The sequence below is a fragment of the Haemaphysalis longicornis genome, unplaced genomic scaffold (assembly GCF_048455015.1).
Source record: "Haemaphysalis longicornis isolate Haplotype H1 unplaced genomic scaffold, Haemaphysalis longicornis Haplotype H1 scaffold_9, whole genome shotgun sequence".
Classification (NCBI taxonomy): Eukaryota; Metazoa; Arthropoda; class Arachnida; order Ixodida; family Ixodidae; genus Haemaphysalis; species Haemaphysalis longicornis.
Genome location: NW_027526460.1, coordinates 60,838,719 through 60,856,715, shown reverse-complemented (window position 1 = coordinate 60,856,715; position 17,997 = coordinate 60,838,719). Strand labels below are relative to the sequence as shown.

The following is a 17,997-nucleotide window of genomic DNA, read 5'->3' as shown; positions in this document are numbered from 1 at the left end:
AAATTGCATCGCATGGCTTCTACTGTACATAAACGATACTAGTAGAGTCCAAACGTCATCTCTAGCAACGGTGCTTGGATATTGCTACGTGACGTAGAAAGGAAAAAAAAATCTGTTGGTGTACCTCTTTTCGTCTTGGAAAACAGTACCTTAACATTGATTCGGAACGCGGAAAGGTCAATAAAGAGTCTAGCAATCTTGCCACAAGAAGTATGATGATCGAGCCGTTAGCGAATATCCATGTACTCTTGTCAGCCACTGGCTCATGCTGGTGAGTTTCCCTCCTAGAACCTCCAAAACCACTATCATCATCATCATCATCATTGTCATAATCATCATCGTCGGCGACATCATCCCCTTCGTTGTATTCGTACTGTAGCTGACATATCCTGCCCGACAAGAAACTTCCCTCAAGACTTCGAACCCCTTTTATGTGCCTTCGTACGAACGAACACATTCTTTGCCCAAGAATTTTATAGTGCCCACCTCCAGAAGAGTTTTCCGCTTGCACCTACTTGTCACCACATCTTTCTGTACTCGTTCCGTTGCTGGGGGTGTCTCTCTGTTATCCCTCCTCCCCCTTCCGTGTCCTCTATCTCAAACCTTTTTCATCTTAATGTGGGCTGGCACGTTTTGTACACAAGTTAGTTTCTTAATTCTTGACGCTCGCATCCAATCTCATGTGGTTACGCTTGTTGTTCACTCTTCCATGTCTCTATGAGCGCCCCTCATTTTCTTTCTTTTTGGCCAGGTGATAAGTCATATTTCAAGTTTCATCCGCATAACTAAGCATCCGCAGGAGATTTGACTGTTCAGCATTCTCCTTAGTTGCAGGGCCAACTTGCTGTTCTTTACTTATTATTATCGTCAGACCACACCAGCCGATATTGTTCATACGACTGATTTCGTTCTCGCGCTAATATTAATACTGTAAACTTGTTCCGAAGTTTTTACATCCGCTCTACCTAGGCTCAAGGAGCGCCTCAGTACTTCGCTGTTCACCTATCCTGTCGATTTATTTGTGGTATTTTTAAGCCGCAACTTTTTCTTTCTTCGAGTGTAAGTATCAGCGCATCGAGGGGCGTACCAGTGTCTTGTCCAGGGCCTCCCTGACGTAACCGATGTCGAGGGCGATCTCATTGCGAGCGTTGACGAAGTCCTCGAATGACCGCTGGCACTCGCGCTCCAGGAACTTGCAGTAGGCGAGGGCCAGGTCCTGCTTCGGCAGCTGCACGATCAGCTGCCGGTCGCGGTACTTTTCACCGGGGCTGCCCAGCCGGGGTACCTTGTGGTTAGGAAGCTGGCCGAAGTACTCCTCGATCTGGGTGGCAGAAAAAGAAAAAAAGGTCATTAGTGCTCAGACAACATTGTTCACTAGAGCTTTAAGAGTGCTAGAGTACTCAGATGGCCGCTAACGAAAACACGATATCTTTAAATCATATCTAATCTTCTTTAGCAACACTCGTGCATTGGCGAGTCGTTTATCGTACTGCATGAAAGGGAAGCGTGGTTGTTGCAAAATGCGTGGCGTTGCTGAGTTGACCGGGTTAGAGACTCTAGCCTTGTTCATTATCCGTATTTCCCCCATACCATTCTTCGAGTATTTTATTATTCTTATTAAAACCACATGCACCTTATTAAATGCATAGCAATTATTTGACTTATTTTTTGCATCTCTAACATTCCCTTTCGCAGGCGTATTTTTCTGTAGAACAATTTAAGCAAATAAGTCCTGTGTTGTCTATTGAAATCTCTTGCGAGTGAAAAAAAGAAACCAATGGTTTGACTTTGTCGCATTAGACATCGTATGGTGCAGTCAATAGCCCAAACCAACTTGCCTAAACAGCAGCCCTCCTTGAACTGTTTTAACGACAGAAACACCGAGGTACACTGATAGGGCAGGATAAGCAGGAGGAATGAATGAACGAATGAATGAATTGACTTCACAAGGATGGCACTATGGCCGAAAAAGGAAATGGGTGGGGAAAGGAATGAAAAATACACCACATTTTTAGGGTCTTCCCACGAGCTGTGCCCCTTTGGCGAAGGCCCACATCATGAGCAGCGTGTCTTCCACTTGGTTCATACTTAATCACAGCGCGACAGACGGGACAGACAGTAGAATAACCACAGGACAGGCGCTGTGTTTATTCTACCGCCTATCCCGTCTTTCGCGCTGTGATTAAGTATGAACACGTACCAACTAGCCCATCTTGCAACTGATCTTCCACTTGGTTCTTTGGGTATACCATGTAACCTTATTCTTATTCATACACCAGGTAATTCAAGACAGAAAAGTCCTTCTCTCCCGCCGGCGCTAGCCGTCGGCCGGAATTCCTTGGGACTGAGCGGCAACCAGGTTTGACTCATCTCTCTCTGCCTCTTGGCGTCCGGGTTGCATAGCAAGGCCAAGTAGGATTCTAAAGTAAGCGTACTTTCGTACAATGCCAAGCATGTCCACACCATGTGGACCACAGTTGCTACGTCATCGCAAAATATGCACAATGGTTTAAATACCTCAGCGTTTAGCTTACTGTACAGCGCATGGTTCTGAAAAATTCCCGTTTGTAATTTCCTCTATACGGCTTCTTCATTTTGATGTAGCGCCCTTGCCGCTTGTGGGTAAATTTTTCTACTCAGTCTACCGTATTGTGTAAGTTCTTGATATGTGCGCATATCCTCTACAGGGTTAATTTCCTCAGTGGGTTGATAGGTTCCGGGGGTCGAACGGTGTGTGAGACCTCGGGCGACCGAATGAGCCTCCTCATTTCATCTGAGTCATTGGGAGAACGGGGCCCATACAATTACAACCGGCTCTTTGGGTCCTCCTCACCCATTCAGTATTTGGACGGCAACCTCTGTCATCCTTTATAATTCGTAATTTTGCACCACAGTTTTAGAGTCACTGATGCCAAGCCGCCGCGGTGGCTCAGTGGCTAAGGCATTGTGCTGCTGGCTGTGAACACGAGGACGCGGGTTCGATTCCCGGCCGGGGCGGCCGCTCTTCTGATGGAGGCGAAAAGCAAAAACGCCAGTGTGTACGAGATTTCGGGCCACGCTAAAGATCCCCAGGTGGTCAAAACTAATCCGGAGCCCCCCACTACGGCGCGCCTCATTGCCTGTGAAGCGTCGGCGTGTTAAACCCTGCGTTAATCAATCAAATCAATCACTCATGCCACCTTGACCACCTGCTGGCTGGTAGGAAGCGCTATGACCACCTCTCCAGCTTAAATTCTTGTGACGTCACCGATCGTGCAGCCCGTCATCGGGGACCATCTTCGCTCACCACACTCCTAACTCACTCACTCACTCATCTGTGAGTCACTCGTATCACTCACTGTTTCACCACTCAGTTCCTGACACTCACATCACTCACTTGCTGCGTGGGTAAACTTATGGAATACGTCGTCCAGGAACATTAAAAACACTGATGTTGAGGGTTGTTTTCGTTTCGCGGTGGAAAAAAAACAGCACTGAATGGCATGTCGAAAATTTGCGACGTTATTCATACCTTTTAAAAGAGCCAGACAAAACAAGGAGGGCGCAGAGATACGCCAGACTGCAAGGGGGCATAATAAAAACAGCGGACAAATTAGAAATTACGCTTATCCAGGAGCACAACTCTAAACATATCAGCCCATGTTGGGAATTGGGTCTCGTTGCGAGGCCGAGGAACTGTCTGGAAAATATAATTCTTCGCGCAGGAAGCAGAAGTGTGAGTATCAGTAATGATGTTTGACAATCTAAAAAACGCATGCCCGTCGCCATGCAACCCAGAAAGGAATTGTTATGCACCCACTTCGAGGCTAGCTAGAACCTGTTACTTCAAAAACAGACAAGAATTTATGTTCGCGAGCTAAATTGTAAGCAAACGACCAGGCGTTGGATTTCTGCCGAAGGATAAAGACCTCTCCATACCGGAGTTGCCCTACTTCAGTCAAATCTAGCCCTTTCTCCTGAATTTTGTTATGTCATCAGTTTATAGTATTGTGTATTGGCCGTCCTTGTTATCCTTCGGATGCTTCACCATTGTTTTCATCGACCATACTAAGTAAACTCTCCACAATAGACTTGCAGCCAGTACTATTTTGTTTCCTTATATTGAGCCGAATTGTCCTCCATTTTCATTTCCTATTTTATATACGATGCTCTCTTTCTATCCCTAGTTATGATATTTAGCCTCTTCCTACCAGAAGATGTAAGCAGGTGATCACTAGGCAAAACGTTTAAAGGACTTAAGTGCATTCGTACGTGCATTACAACGTATGGTCCCGGATCCCACGAGTTTTTTTCGGCGGGTGGACTAATTTTACCTTTCTTTTGGGGTACCCTAAAATGGCACCATATATACTCAACATTAAAGAAAAGCTTTATTAATCTCTTCCAGCGCTTTTGCGTTCGTGGTAAATTTCCCATTCATTTGACCGCAGATGCGCCGTGCCACGTGACTGGCAACGCGCTCCCGGGTCGAGCTCCGTCGATGGCCGCGTCCGATAGCTGATGCCGCCGTCGCTGCCGGTTTGGCACATGCGCTCTCCGCAGCTGGTTCGCGCCTGACCACTTGAATCGCCGCATGCATGCGAGCTTGGCCATGGATGAGAGCAAGCCCAGCCGTCCTTTCGGAGCGTTGCATGGAAACTGCAGGCTTTGAGCCGCCGTCGGCCAGCGCCGTCTGACCACCCCGTGGATATGGCCCCGCGAGCTGTTCGACCCGGAAAACGCCGGTAGCGGGGTGCCTTTCCATCATTGCGCTACGATATGACCACACCTATTTCCATGACTGAAAGCTTTAAAAAAACGAGCTGACGAATACTATACTCCCTAAAGCGAAATTTGGGCTGAGCACAAGCTGCGGTCTTCTGGATCACGGCGCATATCTCCCCAGTGCACTTCGTTTCATTTTCCTTTCCAGCAAAATACAACCACCTGCTGCGCCTCGGGAGGTGATCACGTGATCAGCGAACGCACGACGGCGCACGCTACTCTGGTGTTACCTCGCAGCGCGTCACCACCACCGGCCAGCGTGTTTGTTTGTTTGTTGCTAATCGTGCTTGAATCTCCCGCGCAAATGTCACGTGGTTTGAACTAGTATTGAATGGAACCGCGCCTGGAGAGGGTTAGGGGTAAGGGCCCGTCTTTGGCCGCTGCGCATGGAGCAAGACTGAGAGGGAGGCAGTGAGAGAGGTGACGCCATAGCCTCGCGTGCCACCCTTCTCAGGCTTCGCCAGACGCTCCTAACCGTTTTCTTTCTGCCATCGCTGCTGCGTTCGGTCCCTCGCATACGCGGACGCCTACGCCGCGAATCCCAGGTAACGGCTGCCAGAGGGCTGCCCCCTTAAACGAAGGGCATTGGCGTAGTCTGAGAAAAACCGCCCCAATGCTTACTACTCGTTACGTCGCTGTATTAGACTTTTAAAATGTTTAAAATTTGAATTTTTAGTGCCCTGACCTGTAAATGCCATTTCTGGCACATCGTAGAATTGGATTAACTACCAACTTAGATTCCCCCGTTTTCCTTAAAGTGCGGGCCAAGATACGGTGCACAACAAAGCTTTCATGCTACGGCTCCATGCTAAATACGTTGTGCGCGGCTGGGATTTTCCCGACATACTGCGCAGCAACCCGACGGCTCGTCCAGTGCACCGAGACTGACCGATTTGGAGTTTTCGTGCACTAATTTCTTACGAAAAGGCAGATTTTCCCCATGAACAGGCATCGGCGACTTGTGATAAAAACTTCCTGTTTGCCGAGCTCAAGGCCTTAGCGCCCTGCGCACCTTGACGCTCGAGAGTCCCGGAGGCACCCAGGAGTATCCCTCCTGGAGGGTCTTCTCCTTTGACATGTGCTGTGAAGGGTCGGCCGCTTTGATGCCGATGCGATCTCGCACGTTGACGAACTCCTCGTGATACACATCGTGTGACTCTCGGGGGCACTTGCAGTTGTTGCACACTTTCCTGCGAAGAAGAAACAATAACAAAAACTCCGTAAACACACGAACGCCCGCCACGTGTACGTCACAGGGACAAATAACATTAAAGGAAGCCTTAATGGTGTTAATGATGTTAAACGGTCATATTTTACATGAGGCTTATCCATTGACCTTTAGAAAGGCTGAACAGCAGCCTACACTCTAAGAAGTCCCCGTAGGTCTTCTTCACCACACCACTCCAGAATAAAAAATTGAAGTGACCAACTGTGGAAATTTAGCGAATTACGAAGCATGTTCGCAGGCACAATGCGCAAGCCGTGCTAGGTGTTTTGCAAGGCGCCATGTCCCGGCGTACATGCCCTTTTTCCTAAAATTGAATGCTCGGACACTTCATTCATCGAATTTGCACACCAGGCCACGTCGATTGGTGATTCTGGCGAATTGCAGCGATGACGCCCTACGCGAACTTCAGAGAGCATACGGCTTGGAAGAATTACTCTGGATTTAATAACCACGCAGGTGAGCTATTACCTAAAGATACGCTTCGTTGCGTCATCTCTGAAGATCATCCACATGTGTCAAGGTAAATGCCTGCGAACTCGCATCCTGCCATCGTCTAAGACGTGCTTACTTCATTGCTTACTTCGTTGAAGGCAATGAAGTAAGCAATGATGCAATTACTTCATTGAAAGATACTTTATGTATATCCAGATTCCATTGAATAGGCCTATTCCTCAGGAACAGAGATCATATTTCCACTAAAACGCTCGCGAGTAACGCTTCAACGACCACCTAGGTTTGAATACACAATGGCGAGCCCTGCCACTGATGATGATGACAATCAGAGGATCCATAAAAAGGCCGCGAACACATACACACGCCTTACATGATGAAAGGTCGCTTGTGGCTACCAAGTGATCACACCCATAGTTCAAAATATATATTTACAATGTGGCCTTAACCTCACCTTTGCACTAACACATGGTTCATTATTTCTGGCTGCACAGTAATTTGTGGTTAGGTTAAAGGATCGTGTTTCTTTAACCACTGCCTATACCCGTTCATTGCAGTTTTTTACCGCGGATGATTTTTATTCCCGGGTACACCAAGATTTCGCTTACGTCATATCCGTCACGGAAGTGACGCCAGTACAACGAAACAAGCGGCCTGTAAAGGGTGCACCCCTGCACATAATGTCTTCTTGCGGGGAAGCAACCTTTAGTACTAAAGATAACGTTATACTTGGGGTTGTTCATTTCCGGGTTTTATATTTTAACACGAAATTGTTTTATGCCGTGATACCCCAGTTTCACTGACATCATATCCGTCACGGAAACGACGCCAGTACACCTTTGCCGAAGCAACCCGCTAGCTAAACGTCGCTCGCCAAGCAACCCCACAAGACAGCCGCCGACCCTCAAATCATGCTCAGCTGCAGATTTCGCTGCACATTTCACTTTCGTGTTTTACTGATTCCTATGACAGAGGAATCAACCACAGTTTTTTTTTTGCAAGTGTCAATGCAGGAGGTGATTCACTGGATGTGTACGCTTATAGCATTGGCAATCAGGTTTTATGGTAAAGATCCCAAAAGGATCAAGGGGTGACGCTTCTCGCGCAAACTACTACAGCTGCAGCTTATTTGGACACATGAAGGCGCAAAGTATGCAACAATTCCGAAACAGAAAGCGTTCGTTACGATATTCAATGATGCATGATTTCATTAGGTTACCAATCTTTTTTTTACAATTTTGCGTCAATACATAGTTTTATCTGCTAAATCACAGCAAGATAGTAGTCATCGTAGCCTTGTCGTAAGGCTGCCTAGAGTCCCCGAAACCAACAAAATGAAGGTCACATGCCACGTGGACACTCTCGCTGCCAAAAAAGATCTATCTACTTTGATCATTAACGTTTAACGTTAGCGATAGAATTAGATAGATCTTTTTATATAGTTAGATAAATAGATCATCCGTAGCCAAAACAAAATGGCTACGGAAGATCTAAACACAAGTGCTGTGCCAATACGCCTATTAAAAACAAATCACCTGGAGATGGCTACTGCTGTAGCCATATTATATCACAAACGCACGCAAAACACAATCGTTACAACTTTTACATGCCACCGGACGCACGGTGCCATTTGCACCAAATTTATCCGCTTGAAGCTTCTACCCTTACAAACTACGTACTTATGCACGTGCGGACGCTCATCAACACATTTCACTTCCCTTTTCTCTGGCTTGAAAAGCTGGAACAGCTTTATTGCGAATTCTTGTCAATCTACACCTACAAATACAGGCACAGAGTAAAATGAGACTATTACACATCTTCAAAACTAATAGTTCTATATCAGCACACAATAGTCGCATTATTACTCATATACCTCTCCTTTAGTGACAAACTCGTAAACCATCTGCATTAATAGCCGTTTATGACCAAAGTGGCGAAAGTGTTCAGACAAGCACCAGGCCAAGTAAGACTGTGTACGAACCTGTTTTTACTCGCGAACATGCTTGTAAAATTTTCCTGCGGCGTATCCGACCATTCTTGATGACATGGCCCAAGACTACGTGAGTATACGTAATTATGTTCCAGTTTTCGGGCCGTTCCTTCATCGACAAGCCCTGCTTCCGGCTGGTGAAGTCTGAACACAACTGGGCACCGTACGAAAGCCGCCAGGAGAGTTCACAGTTCGGCTGTATTCTGCTTTATTTTTATTTTTTTATTCAGCCACTTCGCTCACTTTTCTCCCCACGAGATCAGACGATTAGAACGTCAGTGCTAAACCCAATTTTTCTGGCAATAAACACTCGTTCTTGGTTCATGGTTGTCAAGATGTCCTCGGAGGTGCAACGCCAGTTGCTGATTTCGTACCCCAAGCACGTGCCATAGCGTTGCTTAAAGAGCACGTGACTAAGTTACTGAAGAGTTTGAAAAGAGCAAAGTAAAAGTACTAAGAATTGCGGTGTGATGTTAAGTATGATGAGTTTCCTCACCAGCAGTACTTCAGGTCAACTCGCCAAAGAAAGCTTCGCCACGTGAAAGCAAGAATGGATAATCTTTCTCTGCGTCGTACCGCGCGCAGTGTGTAAACAAAATTCGCGTATTGTACTAGAAACACAGTTCCTTTGCCTGTGAAAGTTTTTCACTGGAGACTAGATTCCCAGAGAAGTTCCTAAATAAGAGAGCACCTTGTGACTGGCCGATGCCCGTGCCCTGTCAGTTCTCCGGGAAAAGCGTTGTGATACCCAAGAAGCCGTCTTGTAAAGAACTGAGCTTAAAATATGTTTCATTCGAAGAGCTCTGCATTTTGGCACTAATAAAACAGTATATATCGCAGTAGCGAGGTGATGTCGCTTTTTCTGTGGTTTTCTGCCACTGTTGCCTCATTGCTCTGCCAATTGTTGTGCTCAGTACACCACACCGTATAAAATGAGATGAAACGTTACAAAAACAGATATAATACAAATGAAAAAAAAACAGATACAATAGCACGCCGTCTTGCATGCACTGGAGCGGCTCAAAAGCCAGGAGTCGTAGTACAGACCCCCGTTATTCAAGTGCGCTCTTATTACTTCCTTTTATTATTTTATTCCCACCTTGCGCTGCAGTTACCGGCTATGGATGGTTGGAGTGTCGCTTGGTGATAAAGATCCATAAACCTCGCCCTTAATTGCACGCTCTACCGGCCGACGCTTCCTCGACACAGGCCGGACCCTTCTAGCCAATTTTAGCCCACTCACTGTAGCTGCGTTCGTCAGTGTTTTGACCTCGTCAAACGCCGCAGTCTCGAGACGGCCCCGTTTTCTGTGCAGAGAATCATTTGGCACGAGCGAGACATCCGTGAAGGGCGTCGCATTTCGAGTGCTGTGCGAACGGCGCAGACGTTTCCAGGCAGGAAGCTTTCGTATGCCGAACTAGTCGATGCTCACTAGCATCGAGTTGGGCATCAGTGTAGGTTTATTTATTTCCAGAACCGTTTTACGGAGCTTGGAAGCAGTTATTAGGGCAGTATGTGTTTGGTATCTGACAGCGGCTATGTTAAACCGCAAATGGGTATTAAGGGGTCGCATTTTAAACAATCGTGGTCCGCACCAATGGTCCCTCAACATAAGCAGTAGCTCGTAACCATGCCATCTTGATCTTCAGCGGTTATTATGAAGAGCGTTCACAATAAACACATATCTTGCATATTTTTCATCACATAAAAAGCACGAAAAAAACTGGCGAAGCTTGCATTACGTTCCGCAAGGCTTGCACGACAGCGAAGCTGCAGGATTTATTTGTACGTGAGCACTCAAGGACACATCACCACCCAAATACACAAGTTTGAAATTGTTTATTTACATATACTGTCGTCCCATTGCAGTGTACTAGTACTAGTCATCGTCATATGCATCCACATCGTCGTGCTCCTCATGCCATGCATTACATGCGCGCTAGCGCTTGACGGCTACTGGGGCACAGCGGCGGCGTGACCATGTACGACGCATGTGCGGTGTTCCTGGCGTTTGCGTTGAGGTTCCGTGGAACAGGTGTTGCGCCAGCTGTGCCGTTGTTGGTTGCTGGGCAATTCGAGGCGCTCCTCCGAGTTTTCGCCAGTATTTTTTTAGTAAAGCCGTTACGCAGGCCGGGGACACTCGGCGGTCGCCATGAGGCACACGCTCACGAGCGCTCGGCATTTTCATGCTATTTTTAACGCATTACGCGTTACGCGCTACATATTACGGCCAGCTAGAACATCTCCGCTGTCAAAATATGCTTCTTCATTCAAGATGTTCTTTTGATTTATACCTAACTTGGCGATAACTTTGTTTTTATGGGTTCCTGCTATTTGCTGCCATTTTTATGGGTTCCTGCTATTTGCTGCCATTTCTTTTTGCATCCCAATGACCACTTTAGTTCCCTGTGGCCAAAGGTTCACAAATACAAATACAAAGTTCTAACACATTTGGTATTTTTCAGTTTAATATTGGAATCGATGTAAATTATTATTTCTATCGAAATGTATTTCTACCGGAGGAGGAAAAGCAAAAGTTCGCGGATCCCATAACAGTTATGCTGACAATTTCAGCGTAACCACAAGTCATAATTTATTAAATTTATTAGGTAATAGATTAACCAAGTAAAAATTTTTAATACTCCCAATTTGTTGAGAGAATACTATATACTATACTATATTATAATATATTATCATATACTATATATTAAAAAAATATTATATAAATGTATACAACTATGTCATTCTTAGTATATAATGTACTGTATGTTACATATTACATAGCAGCATTCTGAAGAACCTTCTTAATCCCCTCGGAGGGCGTTCGATATCCGTCGTTTTGTATTTCCTGAAGACAGAGTGGTGCTACATATCACTGTAGGGTGACGTTATCTTACCTGTTAATTACGTCGTATTTACTGAATGATTTACAATGCAGTTCGTGGCAGTTGATCGATTTATGTTTTTTATTTGATTCATTACGTTGAAGGCCTCAGAAAAAAACCCTCTGGTGGTATGTAGGCATGCATGTATGCATGAATGTGTATATGCAGGTAGGTAGGTAGATATGTATGCATATATATGTATACGTATGTATACACACTGCACTTCGGGGTCACAAATGATGGTGTTCTACGAAACTCCATACATAGAGAGGCTCCAAATATGGGCCTGACAGCCCGTGCTGTGAACAGTTCTGTGGGAGCAAGTACAGCGTGCACTAAAGACCTGCCAGCAGCTTATTGCCAGCCCGCTTATAAAGAAAACATCGGGAAACGCAAATAACTTCGTTATATCCCTTTTTCGCTATATGTGGACATAAAATCGTTATATCCCTTTTTCGCTATATGTGGACATAAAATATATGTGTACAAATGGTAGCGGGAAACAAAGATTTGTTCTTTATAGCCGGTATTTCCTTAAAACTAGGTATGCTATAAGTGGGCTATACGGCATAAACCTACACTGTGGCATGCCGTAAGGCAAAGGTAGAACCATATTTGTTGCTCGAATTTTCGCTGTATTTTTTTCAAGTCGGTGTGAGTTACCACTTCTCAGAATTGCTTGTCGTGGCTTTAATGCATTCAGTCTTTGCTTCCTTAACAGAGCAATACAAGATATTACACTACCTAGACACTCGCTACAACGACTCTACTTGAGATTCCGGTGAAGTAGCCTCACATTAAGGGTAAAGTGGCTGTTTGGGCGTGCTGGTTACTTATGATCGAAATATAACACATCGCCGCTGGGGCGCGGAGTCAAGGAAGACTTCACACACACAACGCACGTGTGTGTCAAGTGTGTCTTTGTTCCCTGTCCCAGATGTGTTGCCTTTTCTTTGATCAGGTTAACGCCACGCGTAAAAACTATCCCGAACAACTTTTGTGCACTTCTGTTCATCCGGGGCATTCATACATGCTTGTCTACTTGTGCCTCACAAGTTCTCACAGTATGACGTTACCCTAATTTTTAAAAGTTACGGTTTCTTTCGTCCTACCTTGTCGAGGCTTTCAAGCCCGCTCCACCTGAAAGCGGAGCTAATGTTCCTCCTGCTTTGGAACAGAGTGCTCGTGGAGACAAATTCAGAAAAACGTGCAACAGCCACGAGCAGGTTTTACACAGGCTTCTTCCATTACCTTCCGAAGGGGTCATGATCGTGCACTCGCAGGCAATCCCTCGTCTCCCACCTCCGCGGTACAGTCGACAGAAAAAGCTAATGGAGGTGGGAAGCAAAAAGGGACCTAGAGCACATGGCAGCAGATTGGGTTTCCCCTAAAAGATTCATGGCCTACATTTCCCTTTCGTGTTTGTTCAGTAGGGGCTGGCCTTGCCGAGGCATATATGTTGAGTGACCTCGCCGAATCGCTTCCCCGATGTTATTGAACCTTGTACGCATGCGCGAGCATGAAAAGGCGCAATTTTCTTTTGTTGAAACCATGCATTGCCAAAATAAGGGAACCACCTGCGCACTTTTGGGCGCCCACCGGGTGTACATTACGGAGAGTGCTCACAGAACAGCACAAAAGATAAAACACCTATTCACCTTTAGGGTTACTAATACTATGAATAACAACCATACAGTTGTGCTAATTGCATTATTGCTTCGGTATAGCGTGTGTAATATTGTTCCACACGGGGAAAGTTGAGGTATTTTGGTTTGAAAGGGCTCTGAAGACAAAATGCCGCTTTCAAGCAGTTGACTGCTTTAACGTAATAATATTGATGCCAGTTTTAACACAAAATTCAAAGATTCATTGAAGACACTAACAAAAACGATTTAAAGAAAGGTTATTCGCCGGCCGGTTTCTCCTCTAGGCGGGTTTGGATGTCACAGGGACTCATTTAGCCATTGGTGGGCGCGAACCATAGCAACAGCCAAAAAGAACAATGACTATGTGATTGCAGTGAGACGGCGTTTAGTTCCCCTTCATCAAAGCATTTAAATTCCAACACAAGCGATAAACCCGCTTCGTGGTATTGGGCCCTACTACGTCACTGTTCTGCGTTCTGCAAAGAACGCAGAACAGTGACGAACAGTAACAGGCCCTACTACGTTCTGCAAAGAATGATGCGACAGTTTTTCGGCATTTCACGTTTCTTTTTGCAGAAAACAACTCCCTTCGAATCAGGATTGTAGTCGCAACATTCTTAGCATCTCATCTACCCAGTCACAGAAGAAGACAAATTCACCCGAAAACGTTTACGCATGTCCACCTCGCCATAAGCCTTTCTCCAACCGCCCGCACGACACGGGCTACACTGTAACGAAGATCCTACCCGCTGGCCTCAATTTCGGCCGCGTTTACTCCCGCTGATGACCCTTGCTCGTCGTCCATAAACTTCGCGTATATATGGGGTTTCAAAGCGACGTCATGCGGTGAGGCACAGCGACGAGTGGACAGGTTTCATTTCAATTAGGCCTCTGAAACACGACAGGTACGGCGAGGGGCATACGGGCTTGACTCAAAGCGGCGCCAGGCCAAGCCCATCCATGAGCGCACTGCTCGCATCGCTGTTGCTATGGTTCAGTCGCGTAGAGTACGGAGGCATCTGCGACCGTTGAGTGGTGCGACGAAAACTGCTGCAGGCAATAAACCCCGTGACGTGAAGTCTGAAGCCTCTTCTGGTGACACGGGCGAGAACACATCGATCCCCGACGACTACGTACGACACCCTTGCTGTTTCGTTTGTTCCCCCAGCCATTGCTTTTCACGGTTATCATCTAATAGCCGCAGAATTAATTTCTGCGCCACGTTGGCACGCATGAACCAGGTATACCACAAAAAGAGACAAGCAGCCACACCAGACATGTTCGTATTTTGAGGTCATTTTAAAGGTGGCCAGCATTAAGGTTGGAAGCATTGAAAAAAAGAAGCAATGCGGAAGAAGGGTCCGATAAAATTGAACCAATAAATCTCTTATTGTTCGAGGTCTCAAGCACCGGAGCTCTTAAGGAGAAGGAATGATTATTCGGAAATTCTGCACAAATTACTTTGACCCAATGGTAAACTTCCAACTTCCAACAATAATATGCACTGGCTCGACATCACAACATAGATATATTATCCATATCTTTTAAGGACCTGCGCGAAATGTTCATGTAAACATGACGGCTCCTTGTAATTTTGCCTTGGTTATTCTTTTCTTTGTGCGCGTGTTTTTAGGCTTGCTTGCTGTTACTTTTCTTTTGTTTTATTTCGATTGAATCTTCTTTATACCTCTCATTTCTGCACTACAGGTTCATCTTGACATGTATTTAAGCACTGTATGTATGCATGCATGCATGCATACATGCATGCATGTATGCATGTATGTATGTATGTATGTATGTATGTATGTATGTATGTATGTATGTATGTGTGTATGTATGTATGTATGTATGTATGTATGTATGTATGTATGTATGTATGTATGTATGTATGTATGTATGTATGCCAGTATTGGAAGTGGTCGAGGTAGACTATGCTGTTTTCCTTTTTTTTTAGGGGCGAAGCCCCTTAGGGGCTCTGGCTGTCGGCGTCTACTGTCGTTGTCGTAACCGTCATTTCAAGTAGTCGGATACTAAAACACCGGGACACTCGTTTACCCCTCGCGCTAGAACGTAGCGCGTACTAAAAAACACCGGGACACTCGTTTACAACTCGCGCTGAAACGCTTCGTAGCGCGTACGAAAAAAACACCTGGAAAGTTTACGCCTCGTTCTAGAACGCTTCGTGCTTCCAAGACGTGAGACTTTTACAGCTAAGCTGTATACCTCTACCCCCCAACGGATTCATTTCCGTTGCAGAAACGCCAATGCGCCAAGAATACACTTACACACTGCATGCTTCGCCCCTCCCCAGGTTTCGCGTTAGCGGAGATGGCCCGGGATATTTCTCTTGAGGTTTCAAGGTTTTTTGCAACGCAGTTTGGTGTTGTTCTTTTGACCTTGCTGTTTGCTATGCCTTGGGGCTCAGGCACCGCCAAGCATTTATAGGCTTTCTGACTGCTGCAAACATCGTACAGATGTTGAATAAATCTAAATGAATTGGATTCGACTGAACCGAGCTGATATGCTAAAATGCTTACAAATTGGAAGCACGTTTGGTTTTCCGTTCAATAAAGCGGGACAGACGAGTTTTAGAGGCAGTAAGTAACTCTGACTATTTCTATCATCCCATTGTGCAATAATTAATATCTACTACCTAATTATAGAACTCGGTACTATAATTAGGTGTGCTGCTAGACATCCTATTCAAATGTCGATAACAACGTCAATCCTGCCACACACTGCAAAAATTCTCTGAATACTCTGGACCCAAAAAAACTAATAAAAATGTGTTCTTTTTTTTTGAAGTTTAAAAACGTCGCTTACTTTTGCGGTGTTTTTTTTTTTTTTTTTGCTTGAATTAAGGAATATGCATTGAATCATTACGGGTTATGCATCGTTTAAAGTTATCCTCCCTGGGGCTTCCAGATGATGTGTGGGTTTCCTAGCAGTGAAAAAAACTGAATCGAGCACACGGTAAGCTCCGTGTCATGGGGACAGGGCTGCTGGATGGGTGGCTCCGCCTCTCGGCGCTCCGCCCGTCACCGGAATGGGCCCGCGCTTCGGAATGCGCAGCCTCCCGTTTTTTTTTAAGACGATAGCCTTTCTTGGGCTACTTAAACCCAGAAATCTTGGTCTGTCTGTCTGTCTGTCTGTCTGTCTGTCTGTCTGTCTGTCTGTCTGTGACTTGATTCAGCCACCCGGTCAAAGTAAAATTGAATTTGCGCAATAGTCTTATATACTCACAGCCAAATGTAAACGTCTAATCCCCACCCGCCGCGGTGGCTCAGTGGCTAAGGCGTTGCGCTGCTGAGCACGAGGTCGCGGGTTCGATTCCCGGCCGCGGCGGCCGCTTTTCTGATGGAGGCGAAAAGCAAAAACGCCCGTGCGTACGAGATTTCGGCGGACGTTAAAGATCCCCAGGTGGTCAAAATTAATCCGGAGCCCTCCACTACGGCGCGCCTAATAGCCTGCGTTGCGTCGGCGCGTTAAACCCTACAATCAAATAAAAAAAAATCACAGTTTATATGTTCATACTTGTCAACTTTGTTGAACAAGAACAAGACATTACGCAAATATAAGACAGGAAATTAGAACATAAGAGATATTTGCAGTGTTCTTTATTAAAAAATTCATGGATGCTTCGTTTTTCGATAGCAAATGATAATCTACATCTACTGCCGAAAACCGCCGCCTCCTGGCGGCATGTGAAAAATCACGCGGCAACAGCAACGAAAGGTTCTACTAGCTCGACAGTAAAGACAACTCCTGCGTTGCACAACACGCTTTTTGGAATGCGCGCGCACATGCCGCGAAATAGGCAGGTATGAACGTGGTCGGTATACGTTAGCTATTGAGAGATTGCACAGAATCGGTTTAGACGAGTTTCCGATTAGGACCTGTCCCAAAAGGGTCAGTCGGTTAGAGAGCAGAGGAAGGGGCCGTGCATCGGTGCCCGCTGCCTATGTAGGGCGGGTGCCAATTCGGCTGGCCGGCGCAGCCCATCGCCAAAGAGCCCCTATCTCCCGCATCCCAGCGATAAAAGGCGTCTCCGACCCGGGCCGCGGAGATGGAAGGACACCGGCCGGTCCAGCGACGTTAAGTCTCGCGCCGCTACAGTGTGACTGGGTCACCCAATAAAACTGGGCCACCCGACAACGCCGAACAGCAGCGAACTTGTATAAACAAACCATTTCGTGTCCCGTTCCGTTGCGATTGCTCTCAATCCTCGGCGCTACACTACTACTATTGCGCGCTATTGTTCCAATGGCGGTCTTATTTTATTCTGTCCTTCCTTCGCGTATTCTTCCTCGATGCTGCCGAGATGCCTTAGGTCAGACGCCTAACCCGGCTGGATGAGGCGCACATTACAGTTATAATGGATGTTCCTTCTCTTCTACTGCCGAACTTCGTTCGCCTGCTTGTAAGCACGCAATCTGCGCCGAGGCTTGAGATAACAGCAGATCTCTTTATCACGTGGTAGGAACTTATTTCCTGCGGAAGACAATTTAGTAGTGGGATTTCGGTTGCTCCGGAACACGGATCTCGGAAGCGAACGTCGGGCCAATCGCGGAAGAAAGGCCGGAGATCCTCTGGTGCTCGGAGGGTTATAAACACGCAATTTCGAATGCTTCTGTAAGCTTCTGCGTGTCGCCCGAGGGACAAGTTCTTTGGAAACGTGGCAAATTTTTGCCGTGTTATGTTTTCGGGCTTCCTTATTCCCCCCCTTTTTTTTTGTCCGCTTCTTCCTGACTGCTTGATGGAGTGGAATGTACAGAGTGGGTCGTTACGGTTGTTACAATGGGCTACTGAAGTGTCCATTCCACTGCATTCACCACCATTTACAATGAGAAATGAACCATAGACTTGTATTTTTTTATAAACTCGACACGAAGAATACCTCTTAAGAGTAGATGCCAGCGCATCCGAAGAAATGCGATGATTTCTCACGGATCAAACGCTTTATAGGCCGGGTTCAGACTATAGCCGCAACTGTCGTAATAACTTCAAAAAATGACGTCATTTCACGCCTCAGCC

At 46.1% G+C, this 17,997-nt stretch overlaps 1 protein-coding gene across 9 annotated transcripts in view; it reads right to left on the bottom strand.

Annotated features, from left to right (window-relative positions):
- Window positions 1-17,997, bottom strand: part of Lmpt (four and a half LIM domains protein limpet) — a 347,866-nt gene that overhangs the window by 135,304 nt on the left and 194,565 nt on the right. For all 9 annotated transcript variants that reach the window (XM_077682881.1, XM_077682885.1, XM_077682884.1 and 6 more), the window contains 2 exons: window positions 5,777-5,954; window positions 1,088-1,321 (listed from right to left, as the gene is read on the bottom strand). In XM_077682881.1, the coding sequence (XP_077539007.1) occupies window positions 1,088-1,321; window positions 5,777-5,954 (412 nt within the window). The remainder of the gene's footprint in view (window positions 1-1,087; window positions 1,322-5,776; window positions 5,955-17,997) is intronic.